This window comes from Stegostoma tigrinum, chromosome 7, assembly GCF_030684315.1.
Source record: "Stegostoma tigrinum isolate sSteTig4 chromosome 7, sSteTig4.hap1, whole genome shotgun sequence".
In the NCBI taxonomy this organism is placed as follows: Eukaryota; Metazoa; Chordata; class Chondrichthyes; order Orectolobiformes; family Stegostomatidae; genus Stegostoma; species Stegostoma tigrinum.
Window position 1 is genome coordinate 97,085,122 of NC_081360.1, and position 25,168 is coordinate 97,110,289.

The window sequence follows — 25,168 nt, forward strand, 5'->3', positions numbered from 1 at the left end:
CAAGACAATTATTAGCAGGAATTAAAATTTGAAAATAAAATAATCTGCTATCTCTAAAAGTGCCCATGAAGCTCTTAGATTACCTTGACCAGTTGGTTCATTAAAATTTTTTTGGGAGGAAATGGTTGCACTTACCTGAGTTAACCAGCATGAGACATCAGCCCTGTAGCAATGTGCTGACTCTTCTAACTGCTGTCAAACTGGCCTGGAATGCCGTTCAATTGTAGCCAAGAAAATTAAGCTTTCCAAATAAATAAGGTCGAAAATGTAATATTCTATAGCAAGGGTGATGTGCTGACTTCCCAACAGCTATTCATCATCCTCAAGATGCATGTCAGGTGTGCAGTGAAATATTATCCACTTGTTTGGATGAGTGCAGTTCTGATAATATTCACAAAAGCTTGACACCATCGAGGTCGAAACAATGCACTGGCATACCATTAGCTGCAGTGTGTACTATCTTAAAGATACACTAGAACAGCTCAACAAGGCTGCTTCCACAGCACCTACCAAATGTATGCCTTCTATTCTCTGGAGGACAAGGTTAGCAATTGCATATCTTGGAACAATATAATTGATCCTTCGTCACTGTGTCAAAGTCCTGGATTTTCTTCCATAACAGCACTGGGAATATGTCTTCAGTACACAAACTGCAATGGCTTAAAGTGATACATCACCAATGGCAATTAGGGATGGGTGGTAATGGCTAACATTAGCATTGATGTCCATGTCCCATGAATTGATAAAGAATATTTGCACAAACTAGGTGAAAATCGTGAACTTCAGCCTTTTTGGAGCAATAGAAAATAAGTATTTTGTCTATGTCTTGTAGTTGCCTGGAATATTAGGTTACTTGGAACATCATTGACCTCTGTTAAAATGTCAACCAATTGTACAAAACATCAGTTAAGCCTATGACCATTCAAGCATCCAGTCTTCATTTTGATATCCAACCTTGCTTCTGATGTTTTGGGAAGAATTGAGCATATTGAAACTTTAAACATAGCAAGGCATTCTTTCTGATAAATAGGAAACTGATAGTTTTACAGATATACTGCAGAAAATAAGCATTACCTATGCCACATACTGTACACTACAAAGTCACACAGGTTGGAAAGGTCCCAATAATAGCATTTTATATCAACAGCATTGTTCAGTTGTGGAAGGGACTTCAGCTGGGAAATCTTGCATTCATACAGCACCTTTATTGTTCAATCAACACTTCCATTGTTTTATTTCAGCCTTTAGCAGACTGGTGAAAAGGCTATTTGTGAACCAGAATTTCCAACCTATAACTAAGGTCATGGTTCTACTGGGCAAGAGTTATCCAGCTCTCCCATATGCTTCAAAGGTTTAGAGGATCTGCAGTAGACACCTCAAAGTACTGAAGAGTTCCCACCACAATGCCTTCATAAGATTGTCCAAATTCAATGGAAAGAAAGGTCACCAAATAGTACCAATCATCTCTGCCAACTTTTCCCAGTGTTGCAGTGGTAATCCTTCGAAACTATGTGGGGCATGCAGTTTGTGTGCCTGACACCAGACTCCCAACTAATTGTTCCACTGTGGACTTGGTCACAACAGGAGACAGGCAACCAACAAAGTTCGTTGGAGACGTAGTCAAGCATCCCTGGCATATGACCAAGTAAACCAGGGAAGACTCATTCAGGAAGGTACTGAAGACATCAAAGGACTTCACAAGGAATGTGCGAGGTGGATTTGAGGGGTCAGCAGGGCTACTCAACCTCCAAATATACCGTCCTAACCCTTCAAGAATCACATGAGATGGAAATCGTGTATTGGGCTTTATCAGCCATTTCAGAACCCATCAAACCAGAGTGGAAGTAAGTTTCAAGGGGTTGCCTAAGAAGCAGAAGGATCAAATGTCCTTATACATTTTGGAAGGAAGAACAATGAGGCCTTAATAGTGTATAAATGAGATAAATTAGCAGAGGATCTGGGGGTACAGATGCTTAAAAAGTAGTGAGCCAAGTAAATGCAGCCAGTTTAAAAAATCAAATGAAACACTGGAGTTCATCTCGGGAGGAATAAAATTGAAAAGTTTATTCAATTTTATTGAATAATAAGAGGAAATATTTTGAATTGGTATAGAACCCCTAGATTAGACTGCGCTTGGAGCATTGTGAAGAGTTAAAGTCTGTCTCTTATGGAAGAGAAATGAAAGAATGAGGGGCTCTCGGGGCCGAACTGATTTATTGGAATGAGGGTAGAACTTGTGGCTATTCTCATCAGGAAAGGTTGAACAGACTAGTGCCATCTGCTCTTGTAAAGAACCAAGTGAAACATGACTACATGGAAATCTTTGAAGGGAGTTAGACTCTATAAGCACTTACTTGCAAAATCTTTTCATAAATATGAAGTAGATTTTTCAACTTGTGGACAAAATCAGAACTGCAAACACAAATGAGAAGTCAGAAATAAATCCAATCGGAATTCAGTGTAAGCTTTATTCAGAGTGTGGGGAGAATAATGGAACTCTCAACCACCGGAAGTAATTGAATAGTCTAATTTTTTGGGGATCCGGGTTCAAATCCTGCCAAGGCAGGCGGTAGAATTTGGATTCAATTTAGAGCAAAGTCTGGAATTAAGAATCTACTGATGGTCATGAAACTATTGCCAATTATCAGAAACCCATCTGGCATCATTGATGTCCATCTGGGAAGAAAATCTGCCATCCTCACCTGGTCTGACCTACATGTGACCCCAGACTCACTGAAATCAGTGAATCAATGAATCAGTAGATTCTTAATCCAGATATTTTAAAATTGAATCCAAATTCCACCATCTGCCATGGCGAGATTGCAACCTGGGACTGCAGATGCTGAAGAATCCAAGATAACAAAGTGTGTAGCTGGATGAACACAGCAGGCCAAGCAGCATCACAGGAGCACAAAAGCTGACAAAACCTTCAGGGTCTAGGCCTGAAACGTCAGCTTTTGTGCTCCTGAGATGCTGCTTGGCGTGCTGTGTTCATCCAGCTACACACTTTTTGTTATCCGCAAAACATTAGCTGAGTTTCTGGATTAACATTCCAGCCATAGAACTGCAAGGCCATCACCTCCCCTACTAATATACCAACATAGACCAGTTGGGCTGAATTACTTATCTACATTGTGATCCTCAGGATGTTTCACAACCAATGAATTGCTTTTTTGAAGAAGGTTTATATGCAGCAATAATAGCTAAGATATTTGAAAAGATAAGGACAGATCACATCGATAGGAGGAGAAAAAGTTAAGTTTCTGGTTCAATGGCATTTAGTCAGAACTGAGGAGAAACCTGTATGGATCATGGAAGCTGGCATGGACCATTTGGGCCAAGTGGCTTATTTACTTTAGGTGCCATGCAATCCTGAGGATTTGCCACTTCAGATGAAAGCTGACCGTTCTATACCTTATCTCTGTTTCTGACTGGACAGAGACATCTGACCTGCTGTGTTTCCAGCATTTTTTATTTCTGTTTTGAATTTCCAGTACTCACTGTATTTGCTTTTGTCATTTTGTTTGTGGTCTTGGCTGAAATAGGTAGGTTGGCCAGGACACCGAGGGAATTCACTGCTTTAAGATAATGTAATAATCTTTTATAGCCACTCTGTCTAGAGAACCATGTTCAATTCTTGACACTAGTACCTTGAAAGGAAATATTGGCCTTCAAGAGGATGCAGGCTTGATTCTCAAAGTTACGTCAGGGCTAACAAGCACACCATGCATACATTTCTGTTCTCTCAAGTATCAAAGTTGAAGAGGTCTTAAAATTGAGGTTAATGGAATAACCTGTTTGCTCTGTTGAGATGCAACCGCAACAAGGGCCTTAACATTAGCTCTCTGCCATTAGGGGTCCTTCCAGGAAGCACTTCACATAATAGTATGGTTTTAAAGCTCTTTGCCCACTGTCCACGACAAAAAGAAAATCACAAGGCTGGGGATCATTGGGAATAGGCAAAACTGAGATTGTCATTAATAAACATTGTCATTTAACATAAATCTATGTTAATTAACATTAACAGTCTATCAATGTTTTGAAACTAAAGTGGGCGAATGGAAGTTTTATTATAGATAGTCATGGGCTAATTCGCAGAACAAGCTCACAAGACCGAATTGTCTATATCCATTCTCTTTGAACTGCATTATCAAAAGATAGCAACTGCAGAAATGCATCATACCCGTATGGGCTCATTTTGATGTCCCGTTTGAATTTGACCAGTTGAACTAAGCTTCTGAAGAATTGGAGATGGAGGTTTGTTCAATGTTCATAAGTTTTTGTGTGGACCCGTTGTTTCAGAAGTGTGCCACCTTCAGTTACTTGTCAGTGAGCAGCTGCAAGGTGTGCGTGAGTGCAGGTCAGGATCAGATGTGATGTTTTCTGCAGCTGAAATGGTTCCAACAGTAATCAACACTAAGAATGTTAGTGACTGTTTATCCTATTTTCATTTTCCCACAATCCTAAAATTGAAGCGATGTAGTTGACAACATTGCTACTGCATTTATTTTTTCTGGTTATTAATGTTAGTGTCTATTTGTGGAGAATATGCAAACAGAGTGCAATAATAGCAAATGAGATGCAGCACTGAACCAAGGTTGAGGCACGTTTTTATACATGGCACTTCAGTCTGTTCTAGTTCAGTTAATGGCTCATCAGTGAGTAGAAATAAAATGCAGTTTTGGAATAATGTTTTGTAGCTCTGAATTTAATGTAGACAATTTCAGGCTACCTTTTAACAGCACACATTTTCAGTCTGGGACTTATTCCAGTTCAGATGATTTTATCACTGCAGTTGAATTGGGTAGGTTTTGAAATGTTGATATTGGCTTTCTATTTGCCAACTGTAATTTGTGTTTCAAGAAACTGTTAACTGAGACATTTCTCCATGAGAGTCACTTTGCACCTCCTACCATTTTGACACCCACCTTTGCTGCCCAACAGCAACTCTCTTTAAATTTCTGACAAGCAGGTTGAAAAGAAAATGGCTAATAGGTTGTTCACTAAAGGTTTTAACTGTCGATCTTGAATGTGCAAATTATTTTTGTCATGAATGTATTATTTATGATTATACTTGCTGGAGAAGCATAATAAATATAAAATCTAGGTGGTGTTATGTATGTTTCAGCTAACGGATCAGTCTGAAGTGTGCTGCTTTTTAAATTTGCACATATGCTTGCTGTTTTTTTTAAACTTTTATTGACTGATGGGATGTTGGGTGTCTGGCTGGGTTGGCATTTATTGCTCATCCTTAGTGGCCTTGAGATGGTTGTGTGAGCTGCCTGCTTGAACTGCTGCAGTCCATTTTATGTAGATACACCCACAATGCCATGAAGGCAGTTCCAGGAATTTAACTCAAAGATACCGAATGAACAGAAGTATATTTTCAAGTCAGGGCAGTAAGTGGGGAGGGGTAATTGCAGATAGTGGCGTACACATTGCATCTGCTGCACTTGTCCTCTGGATGGAAGTGGTTTGGATTTGGTAGGTGCTATTGTAAGAATCCTGAATTTCTGCTGTGCATCTCGTAAATGGTTACTCATTTCCGTGCATTAGTGGTGGAGGGTGTGGTGCTGTTCAGTGGGCTGTTTTTTCCTGGATGATGGCTACTTTCTTGAGTGTCTTTAGAACTGCACTCATTCTAGGCAAATAGGGAATATTCCATCACACATCTGATCTGTGCCTTGTAGATGGTGAATAGGTTTTGGGCAGTCAGGAATTGAGTTACTCACTGCAAGGTTCCTACCTTGTGACCTGCTTTTCTCGCCACATGTTATATGGTTCAGTTTCTGGTCAGTGGTACATCCAGGATGTTGTTGGTGGTGGATTCAGTAATGATAATATCATTGAATGACATGGGGCAATAGTTAGATTCTGTCTTGTTGCATTTAGTGCAAATGTCACTTGCACTTGTCAGCCCGGGCTTGGACATTGTCCAGGTCATACTGAGGCTATCTCTATCTCTGATCTCAAAGGTTCAGGCTCCAGTCCAACTTGTTTCAGAAGTGTGCCATAACATTTGAACAGGTTGCTTAGAACCTCTAAGCAACCTCCTCTTAGGGACTCCTGCAGGGATGTTCTGGAGAGAGATGACTGACTGCCAACTACCACAACCATCTTCCTTTGTGCCACGTGTGATTCTAACCAGCAAATTTTGTTCCCTAGTTCCTATTGGCTCCAGTTTCACTAGTGATCCTTGATGTCAGATGTGGTCTTGATGTTCGGGATAGTTGCTCTCATCTCACTCTCTTGTATTCAACTCTTTTGCCTGTGTTTGAACTGAGGCTGTAACAAAATCAGGACAGAGCCCAAATGAACATCAGTGAGCAGTTATTACTGTGAAGTACTGTTTGATAACACTGTTCATGATGGCTTCCACCACTTTATTACATATCAACACTCAACTGGGGCGGTAATAGGCCGAGTTGGATTTGTCATGTTTTTTGTGTGCAATTTTGAGCATTGGGTAGTTACCAGCATTGTAGCTGTTCTAAAACAGCTTTAACAGATGTGCAGCAAGTTCTGGAGCACAGTTCTTAAGGACTACTCTCAGAATATCGTCAGTGTCCACAGTCTTTGTGGTTTCTGGAGCCTCTGAACCTCCAATTGTCTCTTGATATTGAGTGGAATGAATCAAATTGGCTCAAGACTGGCATCTGTAATGGACAGCATTGCTGGAGAAGGTAGCGTTATTTCAGCTACGAAAGAAAGAAAACTTGTATTTATGGTGCCTTTCCTGCTTTTAGGATATTCCCAAATGCTTAATCAATGTTTTGAAAAGCCATCATTGCAGTTGTGCAGGCAAACTGCAGCAACAAAATGAACTGCATGCATGGTGGCTGAGATCTGAATCTTGGGCAGACTATCGATTGAATTTTATGTTCTTCAAATAGCAAAGACCTCTACCTGAGTTGCATATGAATCTTATCTCATCTCAGCAGAACATCTAAAGCAGTGCAGCACCCCCTCCATACTGCCTTGAAAGTGAGAACTGTGTCCTTTATAGTTCAAGATAACAAAGTGTGGAGCTGGATGAACACAGGCCAAGCAGCACCTCGAGCACAAAAGCTGACGTTTCGGGCCTAGGCCACACTTTGTGATCTTGGATTCTTCAGCATCTGCAGTTCCCATTATCAATGATACATCCTTTATAGTTCATCTATTTAGGGTGAAAGGAGCTCCCAGGTTTAATCACTGATCTGTGCTGGATGATCTAAACTGCTTGCAGTACAAGTGGAACAATCTGCTTCAATACTCTAAGGCAAGAAATCAGCTTGAGTTTCTGATTGGGACACTTCACTATGTATGGTACTGAAACTTAAGTAATCTAGTATTAATACATTTATGGGTTTCCTTCTTGCGTGGCACTTTCAAAGTCAGTTTACATTACAGCTTGCATTTCTGCCTGCCACTTGGAATGTAAGTCAAAGTTTCTATTTTCGACGCTTCAGGACAAGATATACTTTGGAATAGATTTGCTCCACAAGGTTTAATTGTTATTGAAAGACTTCTTCTCATGGATCATTCACAGCAGTTGATGCAGATGAGTCACTTCAGATTGTTCAGTGCAGGCTGTACAAGCTGAACAATGTATTGAAACCTTTTCCTAGCTATCAAAGGTACTTTAGACTAGACTAGCATCTTGGATAATTGACAAGTTGTTCAGGATGACATACCGAATGAAATTATCAGTATTCTGTATAAGTATATTTTTGGAAGACATTAAAAAATTTGACTACTACTGCGTTTTCTGTAAACCAGCAGATGGTCTGAATCCTTCAGAAAAACGGAACCAAATTAGTGACTCTGGCATCTCAAGAAATGAGCAACCCCATTCCAAAGATATGATCTTTGTTTGTGTTAATGCAAGAGAAATATTTTTCTTGTCTTGGCAATTTGAGTAAAAGAAATAGTGCTTGTCAGGTGCCACTCATTCTGTTGACTGAGTATTGGTCTGCCTTGTATATTCATCAGTGAACAGAAGACTAGTCAATCATGAAGTACAGTGGCTAGGATTCTCCTGGTTCCAACTCTGGAACTTGGTATCATTTGTCCAGCTAATGGAAAGGTAAAGATGTTCTCTGGTTTGAATGGAGGTGCCAAGGCTGCTGAATTTTCCATCAGTTACCTTGCTTGAGTCTGCTTGTCCCTCAGCTCATTTGCTGTGAAACCCTTATCCACTCCTTTGTTACATCAACATTTGAGTATTCTAAGCAGTTCTAGCCAATCTGCTATTTCCTACTTTGCAGAAGTCTGCTCATATTCTAACTTGTGCGCAGATTCTTTCACCCATCGTCCCTGTGCTTACTCATCTCCTAGTCTGGCTCCACTTCACTTTTCAAATTCTGATCATGTGTTATCAAATTCGCTGCAACCATTTGCAAAACTCTTTGCATTCCAATTCTAGATGCATAGGTGTGACTGATTGTAATCACTTTGGCCCTGGAAGCTGTAACTTCACATTCTTAGGCCCCAAATTCTGGAAACCCCTCCCGACCCATTTCCTCCTTTAAAATATTCGTGAGATCTAGTCTCTTTGCCCAAGCTTTCAGCTAGCTGCCACAACGCTACTTTATGTGGCTTGGAATCAGACTTTGTTGTTGCTCCAATTATGTATCAAATTCTTATCAAATGGGCAATATAATACAAAATCAAGTCCAGTAAGTTGCTGCCACCTCATTATCGACTTTCTCTGTCTCTGTTTTAGACAGCTCATTCCAACGTCCAACAGTAGATAAGCATAAGCTTTCTTCAGCTAAGTCAGTGAAGACCAAATCCATGTTTTATTATGGTGAAGATGTTTTGGAAATGTAGGTTGTTGTTGCAAGATCTGTGACCATTAACAGTGAACCAGAACCAACTACCTAGTGTTTAAAAATCCCCAGAGGCTAATTGTCACAGTTTAACTTTTAAAGACGAGTCAACTTTGCATAGCCACTATGAATCCTGATTAGTAAGAGATGTTCTTGACTGCTGTTGAACAGTTTTTCTCTGTGGAACTCTAGCCCTTTTGCTAGGATTCACAGTATTGAACAAAAACAGCCAAGTCATGTGAAATCATAGTGTTCAAATCCTGTCAGCAGATTTGCAGACCTTATGGGAAATCAATGGAAGCGTTGCAGGCATTATCCTTTTAGAGGACATTTGTATTTAGCTGCCTGATTTACCTGTTTTCCTCCCCAAGGCGGTGTTATCCTCATCTCTCATGGCAGCAAAAATGTCTCCACTGATTGAGAAAGTCGATGATCAAAAAGAACTAAAGAAACTCATGCGGACAAGAAATAATGTACTGGTGCTATACTCCAAATCAGGTGAGCAGATTCTGCGTCTTAGTCTGATAGCGTAGTGTGTTTACCATGTAAACCATTCAGTGTAAGCTGCCCCTCCGATTCACCTGTCTAGAAGCTGCATTCCGCTCGTATCAAATGGGCAATATAATACAAAATCAAGTCCGGTAAGTTGCTGCTGCCTCATTATCGACTTTCTCTGTCTCTCTGTTTTAGACAGCTCTTTCCATCGTCCAACAGTAGATAAGCATAAGCTTTCTTCAGCCAAGATAGTGAAGACCAAATCCATTGCCTTCGATACTGCTGCAAATTCCATAGCCTATCAATGGGCTTGTTACCCTCACGAGTGTTTGAGGCTGAGCAGGGCTGTTTGCATTGTCATTTGTATTTGATCTTGACAAGAGCATCTGGCCACTTGTCTATTAAATTTAGCTAATTCTATCTTTATAACATCACCCATCTGTGCCTCTGGCTCACCCTGTATGCAACGGAAGTGCTCAATCATTGAACAGTCCAGAGGTGACAAATACAAGGCAGCCCTGGCTGGTTTCGTACCTCAAGATAACATAAAGCTGTGAAATTGCAGAAAGCCTTATTAATCCATCACTCCTGTACTTACTAACTTGCATTGGCACCCGGTCAAGTAACAGCTCAATTTTAGAAGTACTTGTCCTTTTTTTCGAATCCTTCAGGACTTTACATTTCTCTATCTCTGTAACCTCCTCTAACTCTACAAATCTCTGAGATATCTGCACTCCCCCTGTGGCCTCTTGAACCTCTTTGATTTCAGCCAGTCCACCGTTAAGCTGTTGTGCCGTCTTGGAAGGAAACCTGCGATCCTTAACGCCCAGGCTGGCCCACTGTGAATTCAGTTCTGTATCAAAGTGACTGATTGTTACGTTTAAGAGGTTCGTGACCACATTTACCTAATCTAGGTAGGCAGTCAGTCATTTGTAAGGAATTGTCAGGTAGTTTATTAAACTTAAGCAGCAGTTTAGATCCAATCGATTAATTAATTAGACAAAAAGCGTACAACTGATGGGAATTAAGAATGGTTCACTGGAACCAGAGAATGAGCAGTAAGTTGGTACAGTGTGCACCAATCTCATTAATGCTGTAAAGGCAGCATCCTATTCCCTAACCTAAGTGTTAGAGAACTCTTCCATGAGCTCTCCCTGGATCTCTACTGGTCCATCTTCCATCTAAAGAAGACAGCTCTCTGAAGAGGACTGCCTGCCGCCAAGACTGAATTCTGATTCTGAACATCTGACATACTGTATTTTTGGGATTGGGAATCTTTGCTGTATCAATCATTTGTATGGATCTTTTTAGCAAATGAGCATGGGACTACTTGCAATAACAGAATGACTGTTGTCCCCTTGTTCACCTTTATCTGAAGGTTCATTGTGGGTACAAAATTTTTATTTTGTTAAAAACTGCATTGAAAATTAATTGAGGCCAGCTAATGGAGCAACAGGGCCTCAGCCATTATTGTCACCTCCCTTTTGTCATTGTTAGTTGGAATTTGACTTCTCCAGATATAAACAGGTAATTTCTATAGCAACAGTTGCTCAAGAAATTTTAGTAAAAAACCTAGTTTTAAAAGGATTCCAATTTCCAACAGAATTTCTCCTGCTTTCTGAAGTGGCCTTAACCTTTCCCTTCTTTACTCCTCTTTACTGTTTCATAATGCTGTTTAAAATCTCTGACCAAGCTTTCTGTTTTCTGCCCTAATATATCCTAACTTGGCTCAGTATCAATTTTGGTTTGTTAATGATGTTGTGAAGCACTTGGGCACCATTTGCAGCATTAAAAGTACCTCCAAATAATTTGCCTCATCCAATGTATTGTCATTGTGTATTAAGTTTGGGCTACTTTTGGGTGTTCACAAGTGATATGTCCCTTCTTTTGTTAGACATGGTAATTGAAAGCCCGTCCATAGCTGTAATATCCAAAAGAATCCCGGGTTGAACTGAAGATTGTTCGAGATCAGTTGCCTTTGGTCCAAAGTTATTTTGAGGAAGAAATGGGAATGGTATCAGCTTAAAGACCAAAATGAAAATTAAGCGAAGACTAAAAAATATCTCAAGTGGATGACATTCCAGCAAATGCAAAGGCACTGTCTTTAATTGTGGCTGGTCAAATTTCAAAATTAAATTTTGAAAGATGCATCTCCAAAAAATGACAAGCTTCAAATTTCCAATATTAACCTGCAAAGTGTGTTGTCCAGTTACAGTACCTTTTTAAAAAAATGTCAGAGTCAATAAGTTAAATTGTTACTTCAAGGTGATCTCTCTGCCGCAGTGACAGTGTGTAACAATCAACATTGTGATACTCAAAATTTACTCAATCAAAACTCAGATTTGGATAGACAATGCAAGAACTGCAGCTGGTCTTTATAAAAAATGAATATTTCGCACCACATTTTGTCTTGCCTATATCCCCCCTCTCCACACAGTGTACTGTATTTTAATCAACAGTTAGATTCTTTTGATCATGCAGTCCCTTAGCTTGTAAAGCTGTGCAAGCAGTGCATGTTCTTGACCGAAATTGTTTCCTTTGTGGATACTTAACTTTAGAACACAAAATCAATGGCAATGGCATGAAGCTTTCGGATTATTTGTAGAAATCCAACTGGCTCACTAACATCATTCAGGTAAGAAAACTCTACCAGGCAAAAGTACGGCAGACTGAACAGAATCACCACCATTGTTTCAGGGCACCTATGGATGGGAAATATTTGAGAGTCTTGCCAGTGAATTCTTACATCCGAAGAATAAATTTAAACAGTACTCTTCATGGCAAATTTTGAGCTAATATGCCTTCCAGCTATAGAAGCACTCTAATTATAACCCAAGCATGATGTGAGTCACTTCGTGCTCTTACTTAGAAACTACTTGCACAAATACTGAAAAGATAAAATTGTTAAACCAGGTGTGTGAAGAGGTTTGACTGCTGTGAAATTGCATTGCATTATAAAAAGAAATTAAATGGAAAGTGGCATTTCACAACATTCCTACAGCTTCATGGTTAGTTACTGTGTTTTTTTAAAATACAGCCACTGTTCCTCAAACTTGCAAGGTGATGCAGAGGAGAGTGTTTGTCCTTTAGCATTTCAAAATTCTCCATGAGAAGACCAAGATAGTCAGTCAGCAGTGAGTAATTTGACCATAAGGGGGCCATCTGAGTGGAAACAATTAACATTTTATATTCCCTCTGCCCCATTCACCATTGCACATTTGGTGGTCACCAGTGAATTGTTAATAAGCAGGAGACCTAGTCTAGTTACTTATTCTGCTTTGGCACTCAGTTTGAACCTTCTGTTATCTTCCCCTCTCTAAAGTTGCTGTAGCTAGTTCGTGTTCATTACTTTTTCTCCCCCAGCTGAGATTTACTAACTCTAGCAATGATATCTTGGCCTTATAACTCAGTTGTGACTACCTTTTTAATTTCTTAAGATCATTAAGAGTTTGGAAGCTCCTAACATTTCTTCAAATTTGTCATGTACATTCTGCTGTGTTGACCTTTCCAAACAGTGTTGCTTGCTCCCCAATTTCCAATATTGCTGTTCAGAAGATGCCTGATTTTGGCCCAAGAATTATTCTTTCTTGTCAGTTCCTCTATTCCCTTTTCCACACAGTGCAGTGCAATGTTCAACTGTTTTCAGACTATGGTGGTGCAGGTATGTTTGGCTGATTCCACCAGCTTTTGGCAGTGTGTATATCTCCTATGTGCTGATTATATGGTGACTGCAGTGTTATTGAAGGAGTTGTTCATTATCTCAATGTACTTTGGTAACCTATTGATGGAGCTCAAATCTTTGTTACAGCTAGCTGAGCAATGCAATGGTGACAAACAATGTTCAGTAACACCCATGTTTGCTTTCTTACTATGTGATAGCTGCCACGGCTGAGCGACCACTTAAACTGCTCTCTGACGTGGCAGAGGCAGTGAAAGGGCAGGGCACCATTGCCTGGGTAGATTGTGGGTAAGTTGTTTCTCTTTTAACAGCAGTGATTGAGAATTTGATAATTGGCATGCTACCAGAAATCTTTTTGATTGAACCCCGCTTCTCTCATTCTCATGCCACTAACCATTTCTAATTATTTATCCTCTTTTGGATTTCCTCACAGTTTTGAAGTTGTGGGCAAGCATCTTAACCAGTTTTCAGACCTCCTTTTTTTTTCTGTCCCAATGCACTTGAAATGTTTTGGCCAACTGTGTGTACTCATTTGTTCAGAACATTGGAATAGGAATTGACCGTCAGCCTCTTCAGTCTGTTCAGTCATTCAAATTAAATCAGGACTGTGCTGTTGCTCCATTTACCTGCCTTAGCTCCATAATCTCTCATACCTTCACCCAACAAATATCTATTATTTTCCATCCCAAAAGTTTCAGTTGGCCCTTTAGTGGGGGAGTATACTTTCAGATTTCCTCCTCTTTGTTCTTTGTGTGGAGAATGCTTTCAGATTCCTGTCATAAATGGCCCTGCCTGATTTGAAGATTATGTCAAGTGGTGTTTTAGTATGACCTGTAACCTAGCAAAACGCTCCAAGCAGTTTATCTCCTCATCCTTTGGGGGAAAGAGGTTCTCCATACCTTCCCTATTGAATCCTTTTGACATCTTAAAAATGTCCTGATCAGATCACTAGCAAGCTAATCTTACACCTCCATCCACAGCATTTAATTCTGTTAACCAAACTGGGATTTTCTTTGGGTTATCATGACGTCCCTACTTCCATGCCCAAAATCTTTCTGTTGGCCTTGCTGCTGATCCACAGTCCTGGCTTTGATGTATATTTCTGAAGATGCATCCTGAGCTATGCTTGCATCCTAGCTTGACTGACCAACAGTGAATTCAAATAACTGAATTTTGTAAATTGGAATATACTAGCTTCTCTTGAGTCTTGCTGCATCCATGGGAACAATATACTGCCTGAAATTTCAAGAGATGCCTCTTCATTACAACCCATAACCAAAAATAAAAGTACAAATACCACAAGGAAAGATGAGAGGTGAGGGTGACAGATTAAATTGGAAGATATTGTTCCCACACACAGGTAGGTAACTGGAGTGTGCAAATGGAAGATAATGAGCAAAAGAACCAGAGAGGGGGTGAGATTAGAATCTGGAATACACTACCTAGAAGGATGGATTGAGCAAATTTAGTAACTTGCAGAAAGGAATTGGAGGTATATCTGAAAGGTGTGCAATATTGAGGGGAAAGAGTGGAGGAGGACAACTAATTGGGTGTCTTTTTCTTTGTTATTGAAAAGCTATCTTTATCGCAATCATATGGAAATCAAGATTCTCCAAACTTTGGGAAAAAGTAACTTAATTGTCATTGACTTCAAGCAGCTTGTATGACAGAACGTCATTTGGCCCATTGTTCCGGTTCTTTGAAAGAGTGCATCCCTGTCTATACTGTCTTAAGTTCCAATGAGTTTATGGCAAACTTTTAAGTTGTTATCTTGGCCCGAAGTCAGCGAAAAATGGATGCTGTTGTTTTCTGATTACGTTTTGAAGATACATGGAGGTCAGTGCTTTGCTTGCTGTGACACAAGTCACGAACCTTTAGTCTATGTACTAGATTTGTTTTATCACTAACAACTTTAGCTGAAGGTACAAGGCTAATCTTGCTGAATATTAACACGATTGGGAGAGTGGGAGAGAAGGTGAGATAAATCAGAAAGTTGTGGGTGTGTGATGTTGAGCTTAGATTTTACAAGTCTAAATTACAGCAAGAGAAAAATGAGACAGATAAAGAGTTACACAGTTTAGAATTTACCTGATTCACTGTGCATTGGATCACAAGATGAATAGTCATAAAACCCATCCAAATCCTCTACCCACCTGCTCCAACCTGCACCACTCCCACCACAGCATCTAATGTATTTTAAATGGTATTTGTCTTCATAGCATCCTTTGTTCCTTGTGAGAAAAACTTCCGGACTTGAGAAATTTTTGACTATTTGAACTCATGGCTCTTTTTGCTTTTTCTATTCCATTTCTGATTTTCAGTGATCAATTTGACTGGAGTTTCTCTATTAAGTTTTGTAAGGCATAATCATTGTGTCCGACTAGCGATTTGATTTTGATTGATGAGTTACAATAGCATGTTGAGTGATAACAATGACATGCATTCGCACACGTTTTATAAATCTTTTTCTGTGCTCCATTTATTATTTAGCTTCTAATAGAATAATCAGGGAAGCTCAAACACAAGTGAATCAGTGTGGATGCTGCAAATCTGAAATAAAAGCAGAAAATGCTGGAAATACTCATCAGTTCCAGCAGCATCTGAGAAGTCAGAAACAGGGTTAACATTCCGTGTCAATGACCTTTCATCAGAGTAACTAGAAAGCCAATTTTGATCCTGATCAAAAGGCAAAAATATCTAACGCTTTGCTGAAATTAAGCTGGTATTTTTATCAGCTACTTGGCAAGTACCTGAACCACGTGGAGCTGAGGGCTCACCTGAGTTTGCTGACCTTAGCCCAGAACAATTCTATACTTGGTGTGTGTGTTAAGGAGGTGGATGTGGAGGGGCAGTGGGTAGGAATTCTGGTCTCTGCTTCTGATCAATAATCCCTGTTCTGGAAGTACATATGTGTACACTGGCTGGAGCAAAGTTTGAATAAAGTTCTGATGACATTCCCCCACACCCTCTGCCCACTGTCCACATTCTGGTGGTCAGATAATCAGCCAGCATTAACACACCAGATTCACTGATTACTGACAAGTTAAGGGAGATATCATTGTCAGTGGAAATGCATCACAGTAAAGATTCCATACAGATTTGAAGATGGTGTGAGGATGATTGTGTACAGTAGTTACATTTTAAACTTGTACAGAATTAATTTGTTTCCTTGAGTAGTGCAGCATGGAATGGTATTTATTTTGTCATGCAAATTAGTTCTTTTGTTTAGTAGACCAAAGTCATTAAAATATTGACCAAGAAATGTGTATATTTTGTGGGTGAATGTCAGCAGAATATTTCAGCATGGTGGACATGGCTAGAGAGGCCAGTACACCGTGATCTGGATTGTCAACTACCAATTCATCCCATCCCCTTTGGGCGAGATGCGTCGAAGATATTCAGTGATAACTGTCGACTCACTGTTAGTTTGACTTCTACCAGCATCGTTTGGCTTCAGGCCTCATGACAATCTTGGTCCAAACATGGATCAAAGAGTTCAACTAAAGGAATGAGGTGAGAATAATTGCTCTTTACGTTGAGAGTATTTGACCAAGTACGTTGTGAAGGAGCCACGGCAAAACTGGAGTCAATGGAAATTGTGTGGGTACCTCCACCATTTGCAGTGAGACCCAAGAAATCTAGGTTGTTGCAGGTCAATCATTCCCATTCCCAGGACATCACTGCAGGACTACCTTAGGATAGTGTTCTAGGTGACACCATTTTCAGTTCTTTATCAATGACCTTCCTTCTATCTAAGATCAGAAGGGGGCAAGTTTCCACAATATTACTGCTCCTCAATTACTGAAACAACATGCAGCAAAACTTGGGCACAACTCAGGCTTGAACTGACAAGTGGCACACAAATGCCATAGTGATGACTATCCCCAACAAGAGAGAATCAATCCATCATTCCTTGCTATTACATTGTATTACTACTGCCAACCCCCGCCCTCCCACATCTATGTCCGATGAGGGGTTATCTTTGACCAGAAATTGAATTAGCTCACCCATATATGACTAGAAAATTTGGTCATAGGTTATGAATTCTGAGGTGAGCAATTCTTTCTAGTCTCCCAAATGCCTGCCCATCAGCTGCACGGCACAAGTTAGGATCATCCATTTCGCTGAATGAGTATAGTTCCTTCAAAAATCAAGAAGCTTAAGACCATGCGGGACAAAACAGCCTGGTTGATCGGCAGCCCATGCCCACTTTGAACGTTCATTCCCGTCAGCAGCAAAGGACAGTGCACGGTCTTCAAGATGCACTCCAGTAACTCACCACGTGTGCTCTTTCAACAGCACCTTCCAAACTTGCAACTTTTTTTTCATTAATAGAATGAGGGCATTGCTGGCTAGGCAGTCTTCATTGCCCATCCCTAATTGTCCAGAGGGCAGTTCAGAGTCAACAACATTGCTGTGGGTCTGGAGTCACCTGTAGGCCACACCGGGTAAGGGTAGCAGTTCTCTTCCTCAAAGGACACTAGTGAGCCAGATGGGTTTTTCCAACAATCAGCAATGGATTCATAGTCATCATTAGACTCTTAATTCCAGATATTTTATTGAATTCAAATTCCACCATCTGCCGTAGCGGGATTTAAACCAGGTCCCCAGAATAATGGATTTTGGTCTTTGGATTAACAATCCAGCGATAATACCACAAAGCCATCACCTCCCCTAAACTACCACCTAGAATGGCAAAGACAGCAGATTAAAAGAACATCACTGCCTGAAAGCTCTCCTGGAAGCCACAGGCCATCCCAACTTGCAACTGTTATCACTGTTCCTTCAGTGACACTGGGTCTAAATCCTCGAAATTCCTCCCTAACTGTACTGTCGATGTGCCTACATCACACAGACTGCAGCATTTCATGAAAATTTTTTGCTGTCACCTTCTCCAGGATGGTTTGAGATGGGCGACAAATGCTGGCCTTAATGGTGATACCCATATCCTTAGATCAAATAAAGAAAATCTCTTCTGATGTCATTCCGGCCCAAGCTGACTAACTCAGCAGTGAACATGGATTTAGTTTTGCATTCTGTATGACTCTGCATATCTTCGGACAGGGTGCTTATTGCCCCTCAGCTCATCAAACTTCTGAGAATGTTAGCCATGGCAACTGTCCAGTATTTTCCCCTAAATTCCTACCTTCCTCCTTAACGCAGTGTATTTACTTGTCCAGTTAAGTAGCTATCTTTCTGTTAAGATTGACAAATCTTCCCAAAATCCACAAACCTGACTGCCCTGGTTGACCCATTGTCTCCACCTGCTCCTGCTCCACCGAACTTATCTCCACCTATCTCAACTCCATTTTCTCCCCCTTGGCCCAGAAACTCCCTGCCTATGTCCATGTCACCACCCACGCCTTCCACCTCCTCCAAAACTTCCAATTCCCTGCTCCCCAACACCTCATTTCCACCGTGGACATCCAGTCTCTATACACCTGCATTTCCCCATTCAGATGGCCTAAAGGCTCTTCCTGTCCTGCAGGCCCAAAGAATCCACCTCCACTGACACCCTCATCCACTTAGCTGAACTTGTCTTCACCCTCAACAACTTCTCTTTCAATTCCTCCCACTTCCTACAGACAAATGGGGTGGCCAAAAGTACCCGCATGGGCCCAAGCTATGCCTGCCTCTTTGTAGGTTATGTGGAACAATCCCTGTTCCTTTCCTATACTGGCCCTAAACCCCACCTCTTCCTTCGTTACATTGGTGACTGTATCATTTCTGCTTCATGCTCCCACGAGCTCAAACAGTTCATCCACTTCACCAACACTTTCCACCCCAACCTTAAGTTCACCTGGACCATCTCTGACACCCCTCTCTCCTTTCTGGATCTCTCTGTTTCCATCTCTGGCAACCACCCGGAAATCGATATCTATTCCAAGCCCACAGACTCCCACAGCTACCTAGAATACACCACCTCACACCACCTTCCTGCAAAAATGCCATCCCCTGTTCCCAATTCCTTTGCCTCCGCCGCATCTGCTTCCAGGATGACGCATTCCACTACCAAGCATCTCAGGTGTCCTTATTTTTTAAGGACCGCAACTTCTGCCCCGTCACTGGTCGAGAATGCCCTTGACCATGTCTCCCGCATTTCCCGCAACTCATCCCTCACCCTGTCCCTGCAATAACCGCCCTAAGAGAATCCCTCTCATTCTCACATACCACACCACCAACCTCCAAACCCAAAGCATCATTCTCCGACACTTCTGCCATCTGCAATCCGACCCCACCACCCAAGACATTTTTCCCTCCCCACCCTTGTCAGCTTTCCGGGGGGATCACACTCTCCGTGACTCCCTTGTCCGCTCCGTACTCCCCTCCGGTCCCACCTCACCTTGCACTTTTCCCTGCAATTGCAGGAAGTGCTACACCTCCCCACTCACCCCCATCCCAGGCCCCAAGAAGACTTTCCACATCAAGCAGATGTTCACCTGCACATCATCTAATGTGGTATACTGCATCTGCTGTTCCTGTTGTGGCTGCCTCTACGTTGGAGAAACCAAGCGGAGGCTTGGTCACCGCTTTGTGGAACACCTACGCTAGGTTCTCACTAAACAACAACACCACCTCCCAAATGTGAACCATTTCAATTGCTCCTCCCATTCTTCAGACGACATGTCCATCCTGGGCCTCCTGCAGTGCCGCAACAATGCCACCAAAGGTTGCAGGAACAACTCCTTATATTCTGCTTGGGAACCCTGCAGCCCAATGGTATCAATGTGGACTTCATAAGCTTCAAAATCTCCCCTTCCCCTACCGCATCCCAAAACCAGCGCAGCTTGTCCCCAAGATAGTAGGTACTGCAGATGCTGGAGAATCTGAGATAGCAAGGTGTAGAGCTGGATGAACACAGCAGGCCGAGCAGCATCAGAGGAGCAGGAAGGCTGACGTTTCAGGCCTAAACCAAAGAAGGGTCTGAGCCCGAAATGTCAGCTTTCCTGCTTCTCTGCTGCTCGGCCTGCAATTTCAGCCAGCTCTACACCTTGTTATCCCACCTTGTCCCTGTCTCCCTAACTTGTCTTTCTCCCCACCCCCAGCCCACCTATCACTTCCTCCCACCTCTAGCCCCACCCCCCATCTCCTACCTACTAGCCTCATCCTTCCCCCTTGACCTGCCTGTCTTCCCTCGCCTGACCTATCTGCTCCCCAAGTCCCCACCTACACTCACCTTTACCAGCTCCATCCCCGCCTCTTTGATCTGTCTGTCTCCTCTCCACCTATCTTCTTCATCCATCTTCTATCCGCCTCTCCCCCCCCTCCCCATTTATTTCAGAACCCCCTTCCCCTCCCCCATTTCTGAAGAACGGCCTTGGCCCGAAACAGTAGCTTTCCTGCTCCTCTAATGTTGCTTGTCCTGTGTTCATCCAGCCCTGCACCTTGTTATCTCAGATTCTCCAGCCTCTGCAGTTCCTCCTATCTTTGTGATTATTACTTTTGTGTTTTCTCCTGGTTTTTAAAAGAAAAGCTTAAGTCATTGCTGCCTGTCCTTTGCTGTTTGCATTGAATTTACAACACAAAAACTGCCCATTTCGCTGAACTGATCTGTGTTTTTTTGTGCCCCACATGAGTCTGCTTCAATCCAATTTTGTTTGAAGTCAGTGAACTTGCAAACTGCCATCAAAGGAGCTTGTGCGGTACCACTTGAAATTAACAAAACAATGCAGTGTACAACAGGTGAAAGCTGTAATTGCATTCATAGCTATTTTCAATCAACCATTAATACAAATGAAGAGCAGCTGAGCTTGAATGCTGTGGCTCACAGTGATACTGATACTGTTGCTCTTCCCCAAGCCCACCTAAATGTTTTTAATCAATTTTCTCAGGGCAGGTGGTTCTTGAACCTGGATCTTTTTGCCCAGAGGTAGAGAACGCTACCACTGTATGCCAGAAGAGCCCTTTTGTTTTGCATTTTACAGATATTTTAATCAGTCTTCTCGGGCATGTTATGACACTTCTGAAACAGGTGGCATCTGAAACTATGCTTTCTGGTTCAGAAGTAGGGATCATGGCCAGTGTGCCTCAAGGGCCCTTCAGAGGTGAATGCCAGAGATGGCATGTTGGTTAGCCTTGTCCTAATTTTTTCCCACAAATTGGCTAAGTGCTGCTTCACTGCTACTCACTTGCGACTCCTGCCTTTGATCAGGAGCAAAATAATAATTGTCTTGGTGGCACGCTAATGGAACACCTTCAGCCAAAGAAGCTTGTGAATGCTACCTACTGACAACTTGAGAGGGACTAAGCCCAGATAGTATTTTAACCTGTTGCAGCTGACTGTATAAAGATGCTAGGCAGATAACCTGCACTATAAGAATGTGGCTTTTTGCGAAGGAAGAATTTGAAGTATAGGTGCAATACAGACTAAAGTCAGAGGCTGTCTCCCCATTTACAGTCATGTCACGCTGCTATCATCTTACAGGAACACTGAAAGCAGGAAGCTGTGCAAGAAGATGAAAGTGGAACCAGCCTCAAAGAAAAATGGCGTTGAGTTGTTGCATTACAAGTAAGCAGGCTAAAAATCCATTAAATGCCAAGGTTTAGTACTTCTAGCAGGACCACTTTTATTGAAATTTTGGTGACTGTTGCATGTTGTTTTCTGCTGAAACCACAGATCGTCCTCTGACTGAGAGCAGCAGATGGGTGCCTTACTGTATGATTTCCACAAGTGTTGTTCTGAAACCAGCTGCTGAGCTACAGTTGCCCTTCCTGCCTTTTGTTTCCTATCACCCCAGCTTGGCACTTGCCCATTATCAGTATAGCTGAACAGTGCGTTTACGTTCTGGCACGTTCTGCTATTGTGCGCCTGTAGTTTGTGTTTTAATTTGGAAAACTTTTGTTGACTGCCTTGTATAAAAATCAGTGTTCTTCTTGGTTGGTAGCAGCTTTAAAATGCTTTCAAAAAGAAATGTTGCATCAATATAGTACCGTTCACATTAGACTTGCTAATGTTGTCCCCTTGTTTAAGAAGGGCAGCAAGGATAATCCTGGTAATTATCGACCGGTGAGCCTGACGTCAGTGGTAAGGAAGCTACTGGAGAAGCTACTGAGGGATAGGATCTATTCCCATTTGGAAGAAAATGGGCTTATCAGTGGTAGGCAACGTGGTTTTGTGCAGGGAAGGTCATGTCTTACCAACTTAATAGAATTCTTAGAGGACGTGACAAAGTTGATTAATGAGGGAAAGGCTGTAGATGTCATATACGTGGACTTCAGTAGGGCGTTTGATAAGGTTCCCCATGGCAGGCTGATGGAGAAAGTGAAGTCACATGGGGTCCAAAATGTGCTAGCTAGATGGATAAAAAAAAACTGGCTAGGCAACAGGAGACAGAGGGTAGTAGTAGAAGGGAGTTTCTCAAATTGGAGACCTGTGACCAGTGGTGTTCCACAGGGATCTGTGCTGGCACCACTATTGTTTGTGATATATGTAAATGATTTGGAGGAAGGTGTAGGTGGTCTGATCAGCAAGTTTGCAGATGACACTAAAATTGGTGGAGTAGCAGATAGTGAAGGGGACTGTCAGAGATTACAGCAGAATATAGATAGACCGGAGAGTTGGGCAGATAAATGGCAGATGGAGTTCAATCCGGGCAAATGCGAGGTGATGCATTTTGGACGATCAAATTCAAGGGCGAACTATACAGTAAATGGGAAAAGTCCTAGGGAAAATTGATGAACAGAGAGATCTGGGTGTTCAGGTCCATTGTTCCCTGAAGGTGACAACGCAGGTCAATAGGGTGGTCAAGAAGGCATACGGCATGCTTTCCTTCATTGAGTGGGCTATTGAGTACAAGAGTTGGCGGGTCATGTTGCAGTTGTATAGGACTTTGGTTCGGCCACATTTGGAGCACTGTGTACGGTCCTGGTCGCCACATTACAAAACGGATGTGGATGCTTTGGAGAGGGTGCAGAGGAGGTTCACCAGGATGTTGCCTGGTATGGAGGGTGCTAGCTATGAAGAGAGGTTGAGTAGATTAGTATTATTTTCATTAGAAAGACGGAGATTGAGGGTGGAACCTAATTGAGGCCTACAAAATCATGAGGGGTATAGACAGGGTGAATAGCAAAAAGCTTTTTCCCAGAGTGGGGGGACTCAATTACTAGGGGATCATGAGTTCAAAGTGAGAGGAGGAAAGTTTAAGGGAGATATGCATGGAAGATTCTTTACACAGAGGGTGGTGGGTGCCTGGAACGCATTGCCAGTGGAGGTGGTAGACGCAGACACGTTAGCGTCTTTTAAGATATATTTGGACAGGTGCATGGATGGGTAGGGAGCAAATGGACACAGACTGTTAGAAAATAGATGACAGGTTAGACAGAGGATCTTGATCGGCGCAGTCTCGGCGAGCCGAAGGGCCTGTTCCTGTGCTGTAATTTTCTTTGTTCTCTTTGTTCACAACTTCAAGACCAAAGTACTTTCCAAGTTTAGTCAGTGCTACAAAGTAAAAATTGCAACTGCCAGCTTGTGCACAGCAAAATCCAACAAACCATTGATTGTTGGTTTTGATTGAGGTGTAAGTATTGATCAGGATGTGCAGAACTTCACATGTTCTTCTTTGAATAGTGCCACAAGGTCTACCTGAGAGAGCAGGCAGTGTTACCACCACAACCACAGGTAGCACTGTTCAGGCAGGTACCATCCTCTGTGTAAAAACACTTGCACTGTTCAGGCAGGTACCATCCTCTGTGTAAAAACACTTGCACTGTTCAGGCAGGTACCATCCTCTGTGTAAAAACACTTGCACTGTTCAGGCAGGTACCATCCTCTGTGTAAAAACACTTGCACTGTTCAGGCAGGTACCATCCTCTGTGTAAAAACACTTGCACTGTTCAGGCAGGTACCATCCTCTGTGTAAAAACACTTGCACTGTTCAGGCAGGTACCATCCTCTGTGTAAAAACACTTGCACTGTTCAGGCAGGTACCATCCTCTGTGTAAAAACACTTGCACTGTTCAGGCAGGTACCATCCTCTGTGTAAAAACACTTGCACTGTTCAGGCAGGTACCATCCTCTGTGTAAAAACACTTGCACTGTTCAGGCAGGTACCATCCTCTGTGTAAAAACACTTGCACTGTTCAGGCAGGTACCATCCTCTGTGTAAAAACACTTGCACTGTTCAGGCAGGTACCATCCTCTGTGTAAAAACACTTGCACTGTTCAGGCAGGTACCATCCTCTGTGTAAAAACACTTGCACTGTTCAGGCAGGTACCATCCTCTGTGTAAAAACACTTGCACTGTTCAGGCAGGTACCATCCTCTGTGTAAAAACACTTGCCTCTCACATCTCCTTTGAACTTTTCCCCCTTTTTACCTTCAACTTATGTCCCCTAGTAATTGACATTTCAACCCTGGGGAAAAAGATTCCGACTATCCGTTCTGTCAGAATTTTACAAAATTCTATCAGCCCACCCTTTATCTTGCTTTCAACTGAAGACAAACCAAGTTTGTCCAATCTCTCCAGCTAATACCCCCCAAATCAGGCAACATCGTCATAAACTATTTCTGTACCCTGTCCAAAGTCTCCACAGACATATACTAAATGTAGCCTAATAAAATTCTGTATAGCTGCAACATGATTTTACAATTTTTATACAGCATGCCCCACAAAATGAAGGCAAGCATACCATATGCCGCCTTGACCACCTTATCCAAGGTAACAAAGTGTGAAGCTGGATGAACACAGCAGGCCAAGCAGCATCTCAGGAGCACAAAAGCTGACGTTTCGGGCCTAGACCCTTCATCAGAGAGGGTGATGGGGAGAGGGTTCTGAAATAAATAGGGAGAGAGGGAGGCCGACCGAAGATGGAGAGAAAAGAAGATAGGTGGAGAAGAGAGTATAGGTGGGGAGGGGATAGGTCAGTGCAGGGAGGACGGGCAGGTCAGGGTGGCCGGATGAGGTTGGTAGGTGGGAAATGGAGGTGCGGCTTGAGGTGGGAGGAGGGGATAGGTGAGAGGAAGAACAGGTTAGGGAGGCGGGGACGAGCTGGGCTGGTTTGGTAATGCAGTGGAGGGAGGGGACGAGCTGGGCTGGCTTTGGGATGCAGTGGGGGAGGGGGAGATTTTGAAGCTTGTGAAGTCCACATTGATACCATTGGGCTGCAGGGTTCCCAAGCGGAATATGAGTTGCTGTTCCTGCAACCTTCAGGTGGCATTATTGTGGCACTGCAGGAGGCCCAT

General features: G+C 42.3%; 1 protein-coding gene across 3 annotated transcripts in view; it reads left to right on the forward strand.

Annotated features, from left to right (window-relative positions):
- The window catches only part of pdia5 (protein disulfide isomerase family A, member 5), a 111,577-nt gene that overhangs the window by 2,598 nt on the left and 83,811 nt on the right, over positions 1-25,168 (forward strand). For all 3 annotated transcript variants that reach the window (XR_007247985.1, XM_048535117.1, XM_048535118.2), the window contains exons 2-4: positions 9,185-9,311; positions 13,188-13,275; positions 21,413-21,496. Coding sequence is in view for 2 of the 3 variants with exons in the window: in XM_048535117.1 (XP_048391074.1) it covers positions 9,185-9,311; positions 13,188-13,275; positions 21,413-21,496 (299 nt within the window). In the remaining variant the exon portion in view is untranslated. The remainder of the gene's footprint in view (positions 1-9,184; positions 9,312-13,187; positions 13,276-21,412; positions 21,497-25,168) is intronic.